This window comes from Panthera uncia, assembly GCF_023721935.1.
Source record: "Panthera uncia isolate 11264 chromosome A1 unlocalized genomic scaffold, Puncia_PCG_1.0 HiC_scaffold_17, whole genome shotgun sequence".
Classification (NCBI taxonomy): domain Eukaryota; kingdom Metazoa; phylum Chordata; class Mammalia; order Carnivora; family Felidae; genus Panthera; species Panthera uncia.
Window position 1 is genome coordinate 27833288 of NW_026057577.1, and position 14790 is coordinate 27848077.

A 14790-nucleotide genomic window follows, 5' to 3' on the forward strand; every position below is an offset into this window, starting at 1 on the left:
GTCTCTTCTGTTTTGTCCCCCTCCCTCTTTTTATATTGTTTTTGTTTCCCTTATGTTCATCTGTTTTGTCTCTTAAAGTCCTCATATGAGTGAAGTCATGATTTTTGTCTTTCTCTGACTGACTAATTTCACTTAGCATAATACCCTCCAGTTCCATCTATATAGTGGCACATGGCAAGATTTCATTCTTTTTGATTGCCAAGTAATACTCTATTATATATATATATTATATATATATATTATATTATATATATATATATAATATATATATATACACCCACACACACACACACACACACACACACACACACACACATATACATACCACATCTTCTTTACCCATTCATCCATCGATGGACATTTGGGGCTCTTTCCATACTTTGGCTATTGTCGATAGTGCTGCTGTAAACATTGTGGGGCATGTGTCCCTTCGAAACAGCACACCTGTATCCCTTGGGTAAATGCCTAGTAGTGCAATTACTGGGTCGTAGAGTAGTTCTATTTTTAGTTTTTTGAGGAACCTCCATATTGTTTTCCAGAGTGGCTGCACCAGCTTGCATTCCCAACCCTGCTTTCATTTTTTATATGTTATTGTATAAAATTATATAAATAATATATTTTATATAGTATATTACTTAGTACTAGATTTTAAATAAAACACTGTGTCATCTTTTACCAAAATTGTATGCTTTTAAATTTTATATGTTATACTTGTTCATTATAAATGTAGTTAAGTATACAGGGGTAAATTTGAAAAGTAAAAGTGTAAAGTTTCACTTATATTTCTTGTGCATCAATCCAGAAATTTACAATATAATATTGGGATCATGTTTACTTTTAAGTCACTTCCAACTTTTTACTAATAATGCCATGATAAACACTCTTTCGCAAGTACTATTATACATTTGTATGAATATCTAAGGTCTTGCATTTTTAAAATAATAATTATGCCCAAGGTTAAATTAGCACTTTACATTTTACAAAATACTTACATTTAAAAACAATTTCTTTAGTGTTTTATTTATTTTTAAAAGAGACAGAGTGCTAGCAGGGGAGGGGCAGAAAGAGAGGGAAACAGAATCTGAAGCTGGCTCCAGGCTCTGAGCTGTCAGCACAGAGCCTGAAGCAGGGCTCGAACCCACAAACAGTGAGATCATGACCTGAGCCGTAGTTGGACGTCCAGTGGACTCAGCCATCAGGCGCCTTAGCGCTTACGCATTTAAAAAAATTTTTTTAACGTTTATTTATTATTGAGAGACAGAGAGACACAGAGTGTGAGCAGGGGAGGGGTAGAGAGACGGGGAGACACAGAATCTGAAGCAGGCTCCAGGCTCTGAGCTGTCAGCGCAGAGCCTGATGCGGGGCCCGAATTCACAAACCGCGAGATCATGGCCTGAGCCAAAGTCGGTCGCTTAACCAACTGAGCCACCTAGGCGCCCCAGCACTTAGGTATTTTTGATCATCACAAACAACAGTCTGAAATAAGCTAGGTGAATGTTGTTCCTGTCTGTAAGGTAGGAAAACAAAGTTCAGTTAAGTGACTTGCTAAATATCATTTAAGTAAGTGGGAGAGCTTGCATAAAAATCCATGGCTTTGATTTGGTTACTATTTCACCATGCCATAATTTTCTCTAAATAAAGGGAATATGAAGATAAGACTTAACATGAACTTTTAGTATTTTATTTTACCTTGTTATATTTTTGTAGGGTAATCTCCCTCTATTTGGGCAGTGGACGCCATTTTGGTATAGAAATTATGAGGGTGCATTTTCTTTTCATCACAGAAAAGTTCAGTGTAGAAGACAGTTTTGTGACATTTAAATGGTCGGTAATGGGGTGCCTAGGTGGCTCACTTGGTGGAACACCAACTTTGGCTCAGGTCATCATCTTGCGGTTTGTGAATTCGAGCCCTGCATTGGGCTCTGTGCTGACAGCTAGGAGCCTGAAACCTGCTTCAGATTCTCTCTCTCTCTCTCTCTCTCTCTCTCTCTGTCTCTGTCTCTGTCTCTGCCCCTCCCCTGCTCATGCTCTGTCTCTCTCTCAAAAATAAAATAAACATTAAAAAAGTTAAGAAATAAAAAATAAATGGTAATAGTTTTCTGTAGTGTAGCTGTGTCTGTTGAATTAAAGCCAAAAAATCAGAAGCCTCTGTTCTTTTGAATTGCCCTCCCTAGGGCTCTTTTATCTCCCAGGTTTTACAAAAGTGGCTTCCTTTAAATTTGTAAACTTGCTTATTGTAAGATGTTTTGCTCCTTCGTCACTTATCTCATAGGTGAGAGATGCTAGCATATGAATTTGGCAAGTGATCTTTGCATAAAAATATAAAAGTTAGTATACCACATGCCCAGTTCTCATTGTGGTTTTTTGATGCTTTTTAGTGAATTGAAAACAAATCTTTAACCTTGGAATTTTTTATTTTATTCTATTCTATTCTATTTTAAATGTTTGTTTATTTTTGAGAGATGGCACACACGAGCAGGAGAGGGGCACAGGGAGAGGGAGAGAGAGAATTTCAAGCGGTGCTTGATCTCACTGTGAGATCATGACCTGAGCTAAAATCAAGAGTCAGATGTTTAACCAACTGTGCCACTCAGGCACCCCTAAATTTGGAATTTCAAAATATAGTTCTACTTTTTTATGGATTTTAGCTGAAATGCATTGGTTAAGGAACCAGCTCAGGCTACCTTGAGAAATCAAGTCACAGCTATAATTTCCCTATATTGTGAAATATTGTGTACATATGGAAAAGTCTGTAAAACATAAGTGTGTAGTTTACCAAATAATAAACACCTGTGTTAGTACCACCTAAGTCAGAATTGAGCATTGCCAGTACTCCCAGAATGCCTTCTGATCACATTTTCTTTTCTTCCTGTCCTAGAGAAAAACTCTTCTGACTAAGGGCAATCACATCTTCATTTTGTGTTTTCTAAGTATGTGTCTCAAAAAAATAAAGTTTTGCCTGTTTTTAAAATTCTTGTTATTTTTTTATTGTTTTCTCAATCCATTATTGTTTATAATTGTCTTAATCTATAGATAATGTTTGTTGTTTTGCTGTAAGTGGGCCAGACAGATAAGTTTAGATTTAATCTTTTGAAATGATTTATTGAGATCTTTCTTTTCTTCAGTTACGACCACCTCAACCTCCAGTGTATCTCTTTGTGTTTGATGTATCTCACAATGCCGTTGAAACTGGATACTTGAATACAGTTTGCCAGAGTTTGTTAGACAATCTGGATTTGTAAGTATCTTAATTCATCTTAAATTTGAAACTAGCAAAATGAATAAGTAGTGTGAAAATAGAAAAAATGCTATATAATTGTGTTCTAAAACTCCATAAAATTGATTCGTTAACTTTAGATCTCACTTTCTCTGAGAAACATAAATTTATTTTAACTTAAAAAAAAATATTTATTCATTTTGAGAGAGAGTGTGAGTGGGGGAGGGGGAGAGAGAGAGGGGACAGAGGACCCAAAGCTGGTTCTGCGCTGACAGCAGCAAGCCTGGTGTGTGGCTGAAACCCACAAATCATGAGATCACGACCTGAGCTGAAGTCAAACCCTCAACCGACTGAGCCACCCAGGTGCCCCTTACTTTTTTTAAATGAAAAAATTTCAAACATGTAGTAAATAGAAAGAATGTAGTGAACTTCCAGGTACTTATCCCTCACCTTCAATATTTTTAGCGTTCATCTGTTGTTGCTTCATCTAATTCCTCCCATACATAAACACTTTTTTCCCCTTGAGTATTTTTACTCAAACCATAGTCAGCGTATCCTTTTAACTATAAGTACTTAGAATTATTTTTAACCCTAAGATTCAAGTATTACACTACACAAAATTAGCAATAGTTCCATAATGTGATTTAATACCTGGTTCTAGTTTTGGTTTTGGTTGTCTCAGAAATGTCTTTTTACTGTAAGTTTGTTGAAATAAGAATACAAACAGTGTGTACAAGTGGCATTTCATTATCCTATCTCTTAAGTCTCTTAAAATATCTGTATGTTAAATGGTTCCTTAGATACTTAGTGTAACCCATAAAAGCTAGTATGACTTTTCAGTGTAATGAAACATAGTGCTCTTGTGTTGTGTGGAAGAATGTGAAGTACCAAATCATATCAGAAGTGGACTAGTAAGTCCTTCACCTTGGTGAAAGGAGCCTCCTTGTTCTTTCTGGAATTTTTTTTTTTTTTAAGTTTATTTACTTGTTTTGAGAGAGAGAGTGTATGCAGGAGCATGTGCAGAAGGGGCACACAGAGAAGGAGCGAGAGAATCTCAAGCAGGCTCTTGGCTGTCAGCCCAGAGCCCCATGTGGGGCCTGATCCCATGACCCTGGGATCATGACTGGAGCTGAAATCGAGAGTTGAATGCTTAACTGACTGAGCCACCCCGTATACCCAGTATTTATATTTTTAATTTAGATTGTATATGGGGATTGTCTGTTGATGTGAAACTCCACTGACTCATCTAAGCATGAGCAACAAGAATGAAAACTAGTTTGTCCCTCTCCTTAAGAAACTATAGGTCAACACATTTAAGTTCTTTAAGACAAATCCTCCTGTTGCTCTTTTTTTTTTTTTTTTGAGGTTTATTTACTTTTTTTTTTTTTTAATTTTTTTTAAGGTTTTATTTATTTTTGAGACAGAGAGAGACAGAGCATGAACGGGGGAGGGGCAGAGAGAGAGGGAGACACAGAATTGGAAGCAGGCTCCAGGCTCGACGCGGGGCTCGAACTCACGGACCACGAGATCGTGACCTGAGCTGAAGTCAGACGCTTAACCGACTGAGCCACCCAGGCGCCCCAAGGTTTATTTACTTTTGAGAGAGAGTGAACAGGGGAGGGACAGAGAGAGTAGGGGATAGAGAATCTGAAGTGGGCTCGGTGCCTACAGCAGCAAGCCTGATGCAGGGCTTGAACTCAAGAACCGTGAGATCATGACCTTAGCTGAAGTCAGACACTCAACAGACTGAGCTAGTGAGGTGCTCCTTACTGCTCTTCTTAAGACAAACAACATAAGAAGAGATTTAGGTAACCTTTAAAAATTTTTTTTAGTGTTTTTATTATTTTTGAGAGAGAGACAGACAGAGTGCAAGTGGGGGACAGGCAGAGAGAGAGGGAGACACAGAATATGAAGCAGGGTCCAGGCTCTGAGCTGTCAGCCCAGAGCCTGACGTGGGGCTTGAACTCATGAGCTGTGAGATCATGACCTGAGCCAAAGTCGGACGCTTAACCAGCTGAGCCACCCAAGAGTCCTTGGGTAAACTTTTAAAAGAAGTGCACTACTTAATTTATATTTTGGAATTACCATTTATGGTAATTTTTTAAAATTATTTTTGATAAATTAAAATCATCTACAAAGTTTTCACTACAGGAACATGAAAAGTTTTGTATACACTTTCAAGTATTTTTTATCTGCCATTTCCTGTGTGACTTATTTAGCTTCATATAGGTGTAATGAGTTTTGGATTGCTTTATTATTGCTTGGTTTTGTTGATTGTTTGGCTTCTGCAGTGTTTTCACTTTGTGCAGGGTATGTTTTCATGCTAATTAAACATTGAATGGGTTGAACATTTATGTTGGGACACTTCCCATAATACCAAAGTAGTTATTTGCATGTTAACTCTTCACAGATATTATATATATATATATATTTATATGGGAAAACTTGATGAAATCCTCTTCTGAATTTGTTTATAGGCTTCCTGGCAATACTAGGACAAAAATTGGCTTCATTACGTTTGATAGTACAATCCACTTCTACAGTCTTCAAGAAGGTCTCTCTCAACCTCAGATGCTAATAGTTTCAGATATTGAAGGTATATATTATACACTTTAAATTATTGAAATGTCTTAGGAATTTTCAGTTTTAGAAATATCATGTTATATAGTGTATACGATATGACTCTATTATATTGAGGGAAAAGACCTGGAGTATAAAATGATAAGCTTGTTGGAATTGTAAGAGTCCTTCAGTCTAATCCCTCATTTACAGAAGAGGAAACAGTAATAGAGGTAAAGTGAATTCTGGACAAGGCAACAAAAACAAGTTAATGTTCAAACTCAGATTAAATGTAGGTTTCTTTTTCCCTCATTCATTCATTCATTCGTTCATTCAAAAAGTATTTGAGAATAGACATATAAGAGTAATGGAATAGAATAGAGGGCCCAGGAATAAACCCTCACATATATGGTGAATCGATTTTTGACATGGAAACCAAGGCCATTCAATGGGGAAAAAACTGTCTTTTCAACAAATGATTCGGAGGAAAATGAGCATGCAAAAGAATGAAGTTGGACCCTTACTTAAAACATATAAAAAAAAAGGATCAAAGATCTAAACTCAAGGGCTAAAACTATAAAACCCTTAAAAGAAAACAGAGGAAAATCTTTATAACATTGGGTTTGGTAGTGATTACCTGGGTATACATCAAAAGTAGAGGTAACAATAAATTGGACTTCATGAACACTAAGACCTTTTGTACATCAAAGAACATTTTCAAAAGAGTGAAAAGATGACTCACAAAATTGGCAAAAATATATGCAGATCATACGAATGATGCAGGATCAATATCTAGAACATGTAAAGAACTCCTCAACTCAATGATTAAAAAAAATGGCACAATTCAAAAATGGGCAAAGGACTTAAATGGACATTTCCCCAAAGAAGATACATGAATGGTCAATAAGCACATGAAAAGAAAAATACTCAACATCATTAGTCATTAGAGATATGCTTCTCAGCAATAGCCAAACTACGGAGAGCCCAAATGTCCATTGACTGCTAAATGGATAAGGAAGATGTGCAATGTATATACAGTGGAATATTATTATCCATCAAAAAGAATGAAATCTTTCCATTTGCAATGACATGAATGGAGCTAGAATGTGTGATGCTAAGCAAAATAAATCAGAGAAAGACAAATACCTTATGATTTCACTCGTGGGAATTTAGAAACAAAACAGATGAACATACGGGAATGGGGGGAAGAGAAGAGAGGGAGACAAACCTTCTCTTAATGACAGAATACAAACTATGGGTTGACAGAGGGAAGTGGGTGGGTGATTGGCTAGGTGGGTGATGGGTACTGAGGAGGGCACCTGTTGTGATGAGCACTAGGTGTTGTATGTAAAGTGACAAGTCAATAAATTCTCCTAAAACCAATATCGCACTGTGTTAACCAAGTAACATTAAATAAATAAACAAACCTCTCAAAACCAAAAGGAAAAAAAAAAAACACGAATCACAACCACAGTGAGATACAATTTCACATCCATTACAGTGGCTATTATCAAAAAAATAGGACATGATAAGTTTTGACAAAGATGTGGAAACACTGGAACTGTCATGCATTACTGATGGGAATGTAAAATGGTACAGTGCTATGGAAAACAGTTTGGCAATTCCTCAAAAAAGTTAAACACATAGTTGTCATTATGATCTAGCAGTTCTACTCCCAGTATATACCTAAAATAATTGAAAGCAGGCTCAAACCAATACTCATACCAAGGTTCATAGCAACATTATTCACAGTAGCCAAATATGTAAAGAATTCAAGTATCCATCAACAGATGAATGGATAAACAGTGTGGTATATACATATACTCAAGAATGAAATTCTTTTGCATGCTATAACACGGATGAACTTTGAAAACATGCAAAGTAAAATAAGTTAGATGCAAAAGCACAAGGATCGTATGATTCTGCTTATATGAGATACTGAGAATAGGCACATTCATGGAGATAGAAAGTAGAATACAGGTTACCAGGGGTTAAGGAGTTACTATTCAGTGAGTACAGAGTTTGCGATGATGAAAACATTCTGAAAATACATAATGGTGATGGCTATACAACATTGCGAATGTATGTACACTTAAAAATTGTACACTTAAAAATGGTTAAGGTGAGGGATGCTTGGCCGGCTCACTTGGTAGGGCATGTGACTCTTGATCCCACATATTGTGTATATTTCATAACCACAGTTAAGAAAAATTAACTCAAAACTCATAGACTGGAGTGTGAGATTAAATTTTTTTTTTAATGTTTATTTATTTTTGAGAGACAGAGGGCATGAGCGGGGAGGAGCAGACAGAGAGGGAGACACAGAATCTGAAGCAGGCTCCAGGCTCTGAGCTGTCAGCACAGAGCCCGACGTGGGACTTGAACTCATGAACTGTGAGATCATGACCTGAGCAGAAGTCAGATGCTTAACTGACTGGGCCACCTAGGCGCCCTTTGAGTATGAGATTAAAATAGAAGAAAACAGAAGTAAATCTTTGTGACTTTGGATTGGTTGATTTCCTAGATATAACACCAAAAGCACAAACAACAAAAAATAGAAAAATAGAAAAAATAGGCTGGCTGGCTCAGTCGGTAGAGCATTCAACTCTTGATCTCAGGGTCATGAGTTTGAGCCTCACATTGGATGTAGAGATTAGTTTGAAAAAAGAGAGAAAAGGATAAATTTGATTTCTTCAGAAACTTTGTGTTTCAAAGGATACCATCAAGAAAGTGAAAAGACTGTCCACAATATGAGAAAATATTTGCAAATCGTATGTCTGATCAGGAATTTATATCGAGATTATGTAAAGAAGCCCTACAACATAACCTGTAAAGGACATCTTGATTAAAAAGTGAGCAAAATATTTGAATAGACCTGTCTCTATTCAATACACAGTGTTCAATGGCCAATAAGCACTTGAAAAGATGCTCCATATCCTAAATTATCAAGGAAATACAAATGAAAACCACAATGAAATGCTACCTTACACTGACTAGGACATTCAGAACTCAATTTTTTTTTGCTGCTGTTAGCATGTCTATGAATGTCCATAGAAGCATCATGAGTATTGGTTTTGTGGTTACAAATAAATTTTACTGAGTAGGCAAATTGGCAAATATAGAATCCACGAATAGTGAGGATTCACTGTACATCTTTAAAAGGTAGTAGTTGAGGAGAGCTCCCTTCTGTCTTGGTTATTTTAAATCTCACAAAAAATCAGCTTTATTTCCTAACCTGTTTACCCAGATACTTACTTCATTGTTCGCTGAACAGGTGATTCTGATGATGGGCCAAATTGTGAATTCAGTGATGTGGTCCAGCCTCTCAATTTTATACATAAGCTGATAGATGGGATGTCCCTTGCTCTATGTCACATAGCAGGGATTTAAAAAAAGACAGTAACAAAGTATTTTCAAGAAAGTGGAGAAATTACAACTCTCATATACTGCTGTTTGGAACGGAAAATGTTGCAGCCACTACAGAAAACAGTCTGTCACTTCCTCCAGAAGTTAAACATAGAGTTACCATATGATCCAGCAATTCTACTCAATATTTATATACTCAAGAAAATTAAGACTATGTGCATGTGAATGTTCATAGCAACATAGCCAAAAAAGGAGAAACAACCCTAATACCCATTAGTTGATGAATGTGTAAACAAAAAAATGTATCTATACAATGAAATATTTGTCAATGAAAGAGAATAAAGTACTGATAGATGCTACCACATGGGCGAGCCTTGAAAACATTTTGTTGTGTAAGAAGCCAGTCACAAAGGACCTCATAGTGTGACTTTGTTAGTACGATGTGTCCAGCGTACGCACATCCAGAAACAGACTGGCAGCTGCCTAGTGCTGTGAGAGTTGTCAGGGTCATGAAGAATGGCGGCTAATTCATGTGGCATTTCTTTTCGGGATGATGGGAAGGATCCAGAATTACTGGTGATGGTTGTGTAATTTTGTGAACATATTAAAAAATTACTGAATTGTATCTTCTACGAGGGTGAATTCTATGTTTTATGAATTGTTTTTTTTTTTTTATATTACATTTCTTTATTTTTGAGAGGCAGAGAGAGACATAGCGCAAGTGGGGGGAGGGGCAGAGAGAGGCAGACACAGAATCTGAAGAAGGCTCCAGGCTCTGAGCTGTCAGTACAGAGCCCGACGCGGGGCTCACACTCACGAACTGTGAGATCATGACCTGAGCCAAAGTTGCACACTCAACCAACTGAGCCACCCAGGCGCCCCCATGTTTTGTGAATTGTATCTCTGTAAAATTTTTATTAAACGTTTTTTAGTTCTAAAGAAAAAAGAAGAAATCTAAACAGAATTTTTATGTGACAGGTCAAGTAAATAATGTTTCACATTATTTTTTTGATATTACTTTTTACAAAGATTGTAATGAGCCTTTTTTTAAAAAATCACAAACAGTACCAAAATATAGAAAGTGAGACTTCTCATAATCCGTCACCACCACCGACATTTCCCTTCCCCATTTGCTCCATTTTTAAGGAAGAGAATTTAATTCCTAAGTAACAATAAATTTCAATCCTGAGGAGCTCATCTGATGTGGTCAGTTAGCCTATCTTCTGATGTAATTGATTTTGTAGTTTCAGAAGTGTAGGCACTGGTGGGGGCCTCATTTATGAGAGTATCTCCTTTTTGTATGACAGAGCAGTTGGTGGGCTATGTTACTTCTTTGTAAAGACAGCTTTCTTGTATGTCATCTTATTCAACATTTTTTTTTTTTTAATGATAAGAATGCTGGCTTCCAGGTCTAAGCAAGAATGTAAAGTAGCATTCTAAACTGTGTCTTTCACCTAAGAAGCAGAGCACTTCTGCAAACCCTTACTGAGTGCTTATAGATCAATATTTTCTAATATGATCTAATATGATCTAATATTTTCTAGGAGGCTATTTACCTTATACATGGTAACAGATAAGTTGCAGTAAATACCTAAATAAATGCTACTTTGGTGGCTTTTTGAACATGGGTAGACACTGCTGTATATGTAATAGTAGAGAAGGTGGCTTTTCTTTAAATATGGGGACAGTTAATTGTATCAGTGTTAAGTATTTGGAACATCTTTAACAATTAAGTTTTGTTTAAAAGAAATATTTATTTATTTTTCAGATGTTTTTATACCTATGCCAGAGAACTTATTAGTAAATTTAAATGAAAGTAAAGAGGTAAGGCACATTTTCCTATCTGACATACTTAATTATAATATTGAAGGATTATATTTTCAAAATGAACTTTAAGTAAAGTTTTGTTTGTTTCTGAGGTATTTTTAAGATGTGTAACATTTTATATTTGCTGTTAGTTAAAATTCATCAGATGAACAGCTCTTGAGTTTACCCTTGAACTGATGGCTTTTAAGTCTAATATAGCAAGATGCTTGTAATAGGGTAGAAGATAAGCCTATTGCATATAGGAAGAAAACCTGAAGGAAACCTGCCTTGCCAGCCATTTGGGAAATTGGGAGGGTTGCTCAGATAAGCTTCTGGTCACTACATAGAAGCACTTTAGCTAGGCTGCTTTCAGTGCCCTTTGCTTTTCTGATTCACAGAGTGTCATTGGGGTCAGTTCAGAAGAAACTTATTACCTGCCTGGAAATTGCCATGACATAATACAGTGAGAGGTGAACAGAATGTGTCTGAAGGGGGGATGTTGTCTACCCTGTACATGCATATATGCCGTAGGGGTAACATTTTAACTAGCAAGTCTATGGTCTTAGCTGTTGGCAACAGTGACTTCACCATAGTGTGAAGTACATTTTTTCCCTTTGACTCTCCTTATTTGTACAATAAACCTGAATAGGTAGTTGTTTTTCATTTTGTTTTTCTTTTGTAGTGGTATTACTAGTTGGCAAATTTACTGGCTATCTTAGACTTTTCAATAGGGAAGAGTTAAACTTGCTTTGGAACTGCAAAGAATAATGTGTGTAGAGGTGATTGAGAAGGCCATGTTTCATGGCATTAAAATAAAACAAATCTCTAACCTGTGATGGTTCTTTTGGATACATTTTGGACTTATAGTCTTGCTGGACTACTGCATGTGCAAGAACTGTAAGGCCCCAATTTTGATTTGTCTTGCTTGCCAATTTATAATGTTGACTTAAAATGGCTTTCTTGTCATTTGACCAACTTCATTGTTTACTGTACTGTCTGTAGATTCTCTGACCATCATCACAACTCGGTGTCTTGTCTACTGTATTAGTTACTGATTTTTTGTGGAAAAAAATTTTACTTGTAACACCTTTGAGTTTTCTTGCTTTATTTTACAAGCTTGTTCAAGATTTACTGAAAACTTTGCCACAAATGTTCACCAAGACCCTGGAAACGCAGAGTGCCTTGGGTCCTGCACTTCAGGCTGCCTTTAAGCTGATGTCCCCAACTGGTGGTCGAATGTCTGTCTTTCAAACACAACTTCCTACTCTTGGAGTGGGAGCCCTGAGACCGCGAGAGGAGCCCAACCAAAGGTCTTCTGCTAAGGTGAGGGTGTCATCACATGTATGTTACTGTACATGGTGGTGTTCTGCTCTGTCCCTTTGACCACAAAGCTTGTTTCTCATTTACTTTTCAGTTGTGGAGAGTAGGGAGTATAAGGAAATAGATAAAGCATTTCTCTTTTATGTCATAATTTCCATTTTATTACATTTTCTACCTGATTGACTCTTTACTGTTGGATCTTTAGCATGCTACTCACAATGCAGCCTGCCTTTGATGAGAAAGTCTGGCAGCTAAGGAATATGCCTTCTAGGGACAAAGTAGAACATGGATAAACACTAAAATGTAGTCATAGTTTGGTATACTGATTGCCATAGAATTGCTTTTAACACCTTGTATGTATAAACTTAATTTGAGATGAGTATTTTTCAAAAGATGATGAGAGTTGCCATGTGCTACAATTATGGTGTCAGTCCTGGAGTCTGTCTCCCTAAATTCTGCTTTTTAGATGTATGAACTTGAGTAGTTAATTTCTTTGCCCTTCTCTTTCCTTATGTTTATTTATAAATTGAAAATAATGGTAGTTACCTGCTTCTTATAGTAGTTCAAAAGGCTGAATGGATAATACACATGAATTGTTTAGAACAGTTTCCAGCATAGTAAACATTAAATCGATTACCGAAATTAGCATAATAGGTATATTTCTTTTTAAAAGTAAAACAAAATAGGGGCACCTGGGTGGCTCAGTTAAGCTTCTGACTTCAGCTCTGTCATGATCTCATAGTTTATGAGTTCGAGCTCTGCGTTGGGCTCTCCGTTATCAGCATAGAGCCCACTTCCATCTTCTCTCTCCTCTCTTTCTGCCCCTCCCCAGCTCACTTTCGCTCGCTTACTTGCTCTCTCTCAAAAGATAAAAAATAAAGGTAAAACAAAGTAGAAAATAGTTAAGCAGTACATGTTTTTTTACTGAAAAAGTGAAAAAGTATTACAAAAATAAAGGATTTTTTTAGACTACCCCCAAGGCTACCTGTTAACATCTTGGTATATATAGATAGATTTTAAAATTTTATGACAATTTAGAGGCACCTGAGTGGCTCATTCAGTTAAGTGTCCTACTCTTGATTTCAGCTTAGGTCATGATCTCACAGTTTGTGCGTGGGTTCAAGCCCCACATTGGGTTCTGTGCTGACCTTGTGCAGCCTGCTTGGAATTCTCTGTCCCTCTCTCTCTGCCCCTCCCCTGCTCCCTTGAGCTCTCCCTTTCAAAATAAATGAATAAATAAAGTTTTAAAAAACATAAAAATTTTATGACAATTTAATTTAAAATTTTTCTTTATATAATTTATTATTAATAGGAAATTCACTTGACACCATCCACTGACTTCTATAAGAAATTAGCCTTGGATTGTTCTGGTCAGCAGGTAGCCGTTGACTTATTCCTTCTTAGTGGACAGTATTCTGATTTGGCTTCTCTGGGTAAGTTCTTCCTCATGACTATTTTTTTTTCAAATGAATGTGAAAATGGTATTTATATGATGATATTCCAAATAGAGGACAAAGTGAAGGGATTTTTATTCCTTTGGGAGAGTTAATCAGTCTACTATAAACCTTTTGGTCTTCTACTCTAAATATTTATAATAGAGACGTTTTTATACTATTTAAAAGAATGAAATTTTCTTTTCTGATAATACTTTGGAAGGCTAAGGAAGAATTGATTCAAATACCAGTAGTTTTTTTGGTGCAATCGTAGCACTTAATGGCAGGATTTTTTAAAAGTGTGTGTTCTCTTCCAGGTTGTATTTCTCGGTATTCAGCAGGTAGTGTCTATTACTATCCCTCTTACCACCATCAGCAGAACCCAGTACAAGTACAGAAATTACAGAAGGAACTACAGAGATACCTCACTCGAAAGATTGGCTTTGAGGCAGTCATGAGGATTCGGTGCACGAAAGGTGGGACTTTTATTTTTTAACATATGCATAGAAATGTTGCTTTTGATACCAGTAAATACACATTTTCAGCTAGTCTTATTTCATGTTTGCTCTTCTAAGATATTTTACTTACACTGATGGAATATGCAGTTAATAACAGATAAGGGGTGCCTTGCTTGTTCAGTTGGTAGACCATGAGACTCTTGATCTCATGGTTGTGAATTCAAGCCAACATTGGATGTGGAACCTAGGTGAAAAAAAAAAGAATGGAGAAGAAACATTATAAAATGGAGACTCTTTTGAATATACCAAAAGCCACTGAATTGTACACTTTATGTGTAATTTTTATAAATTTTTTAGTGTTTGTTTTTGAGAGAGAGAGAGAGAGGGAGGGAGGGAGGGAGAGAGAGAGAGAGGGAGAGATTGTGAGTAGGAGAGGGGCAGAGAGAGAGGGAGACACAGAATCTGAAGCATGCTCCAGGCTCTGAGCTGTTAGCACAGAGCCCAAGGTGGGGCTCAAACTCACAATGCGTGAGATCATGACATGAGCTGAAGTTAGAGGTTTAACCATCTTAAGCCATCCAGGCACCCCTATGTGTAATTTTTATGGTATGTGAATTATATCTAATTTTTA

The 14790-nt window shown here is 36.6% G+C and overlaps 1 protein-coding gene across 1 annotated transcript in view; it reads left to right on the forward strand.

Annotated features, from left to right (window-relative positions):
• Positions 1 to 14790, forward strand: part of SEC24A (SEC24 homolog A, COPII coat complex component) — a 71498-nt gene that overhangs the window by 35443 nt on the left and 21265 nt on the right. Inside the window, exons 10-15 of the mRNA XM_049649200.1 lie at positions 3126 to 3238; positions 5695 to 5813; positions 10911 to 10966; positions 12065 to 12271; positions 13581 to 13701; positions 14019 to 14177. Of these exons, the coding sequence (XP_049505157.1) occupies positions 3126 to 3238; positions 5695 to 5813; positions 10911 to 10966; positions 12065 to 12271; positions 13581 to 13701; positions 14019 to 14177 (775 nt within the window). The remainder of the gene's footprint in view (positions 1 to 3125; positions 3239 to 5694; positions 5814 to 10910; positions 10967 to 12064; positions 12272 to 13580; positions 13702 to 14018; positions 14178 to 14790) is intronic.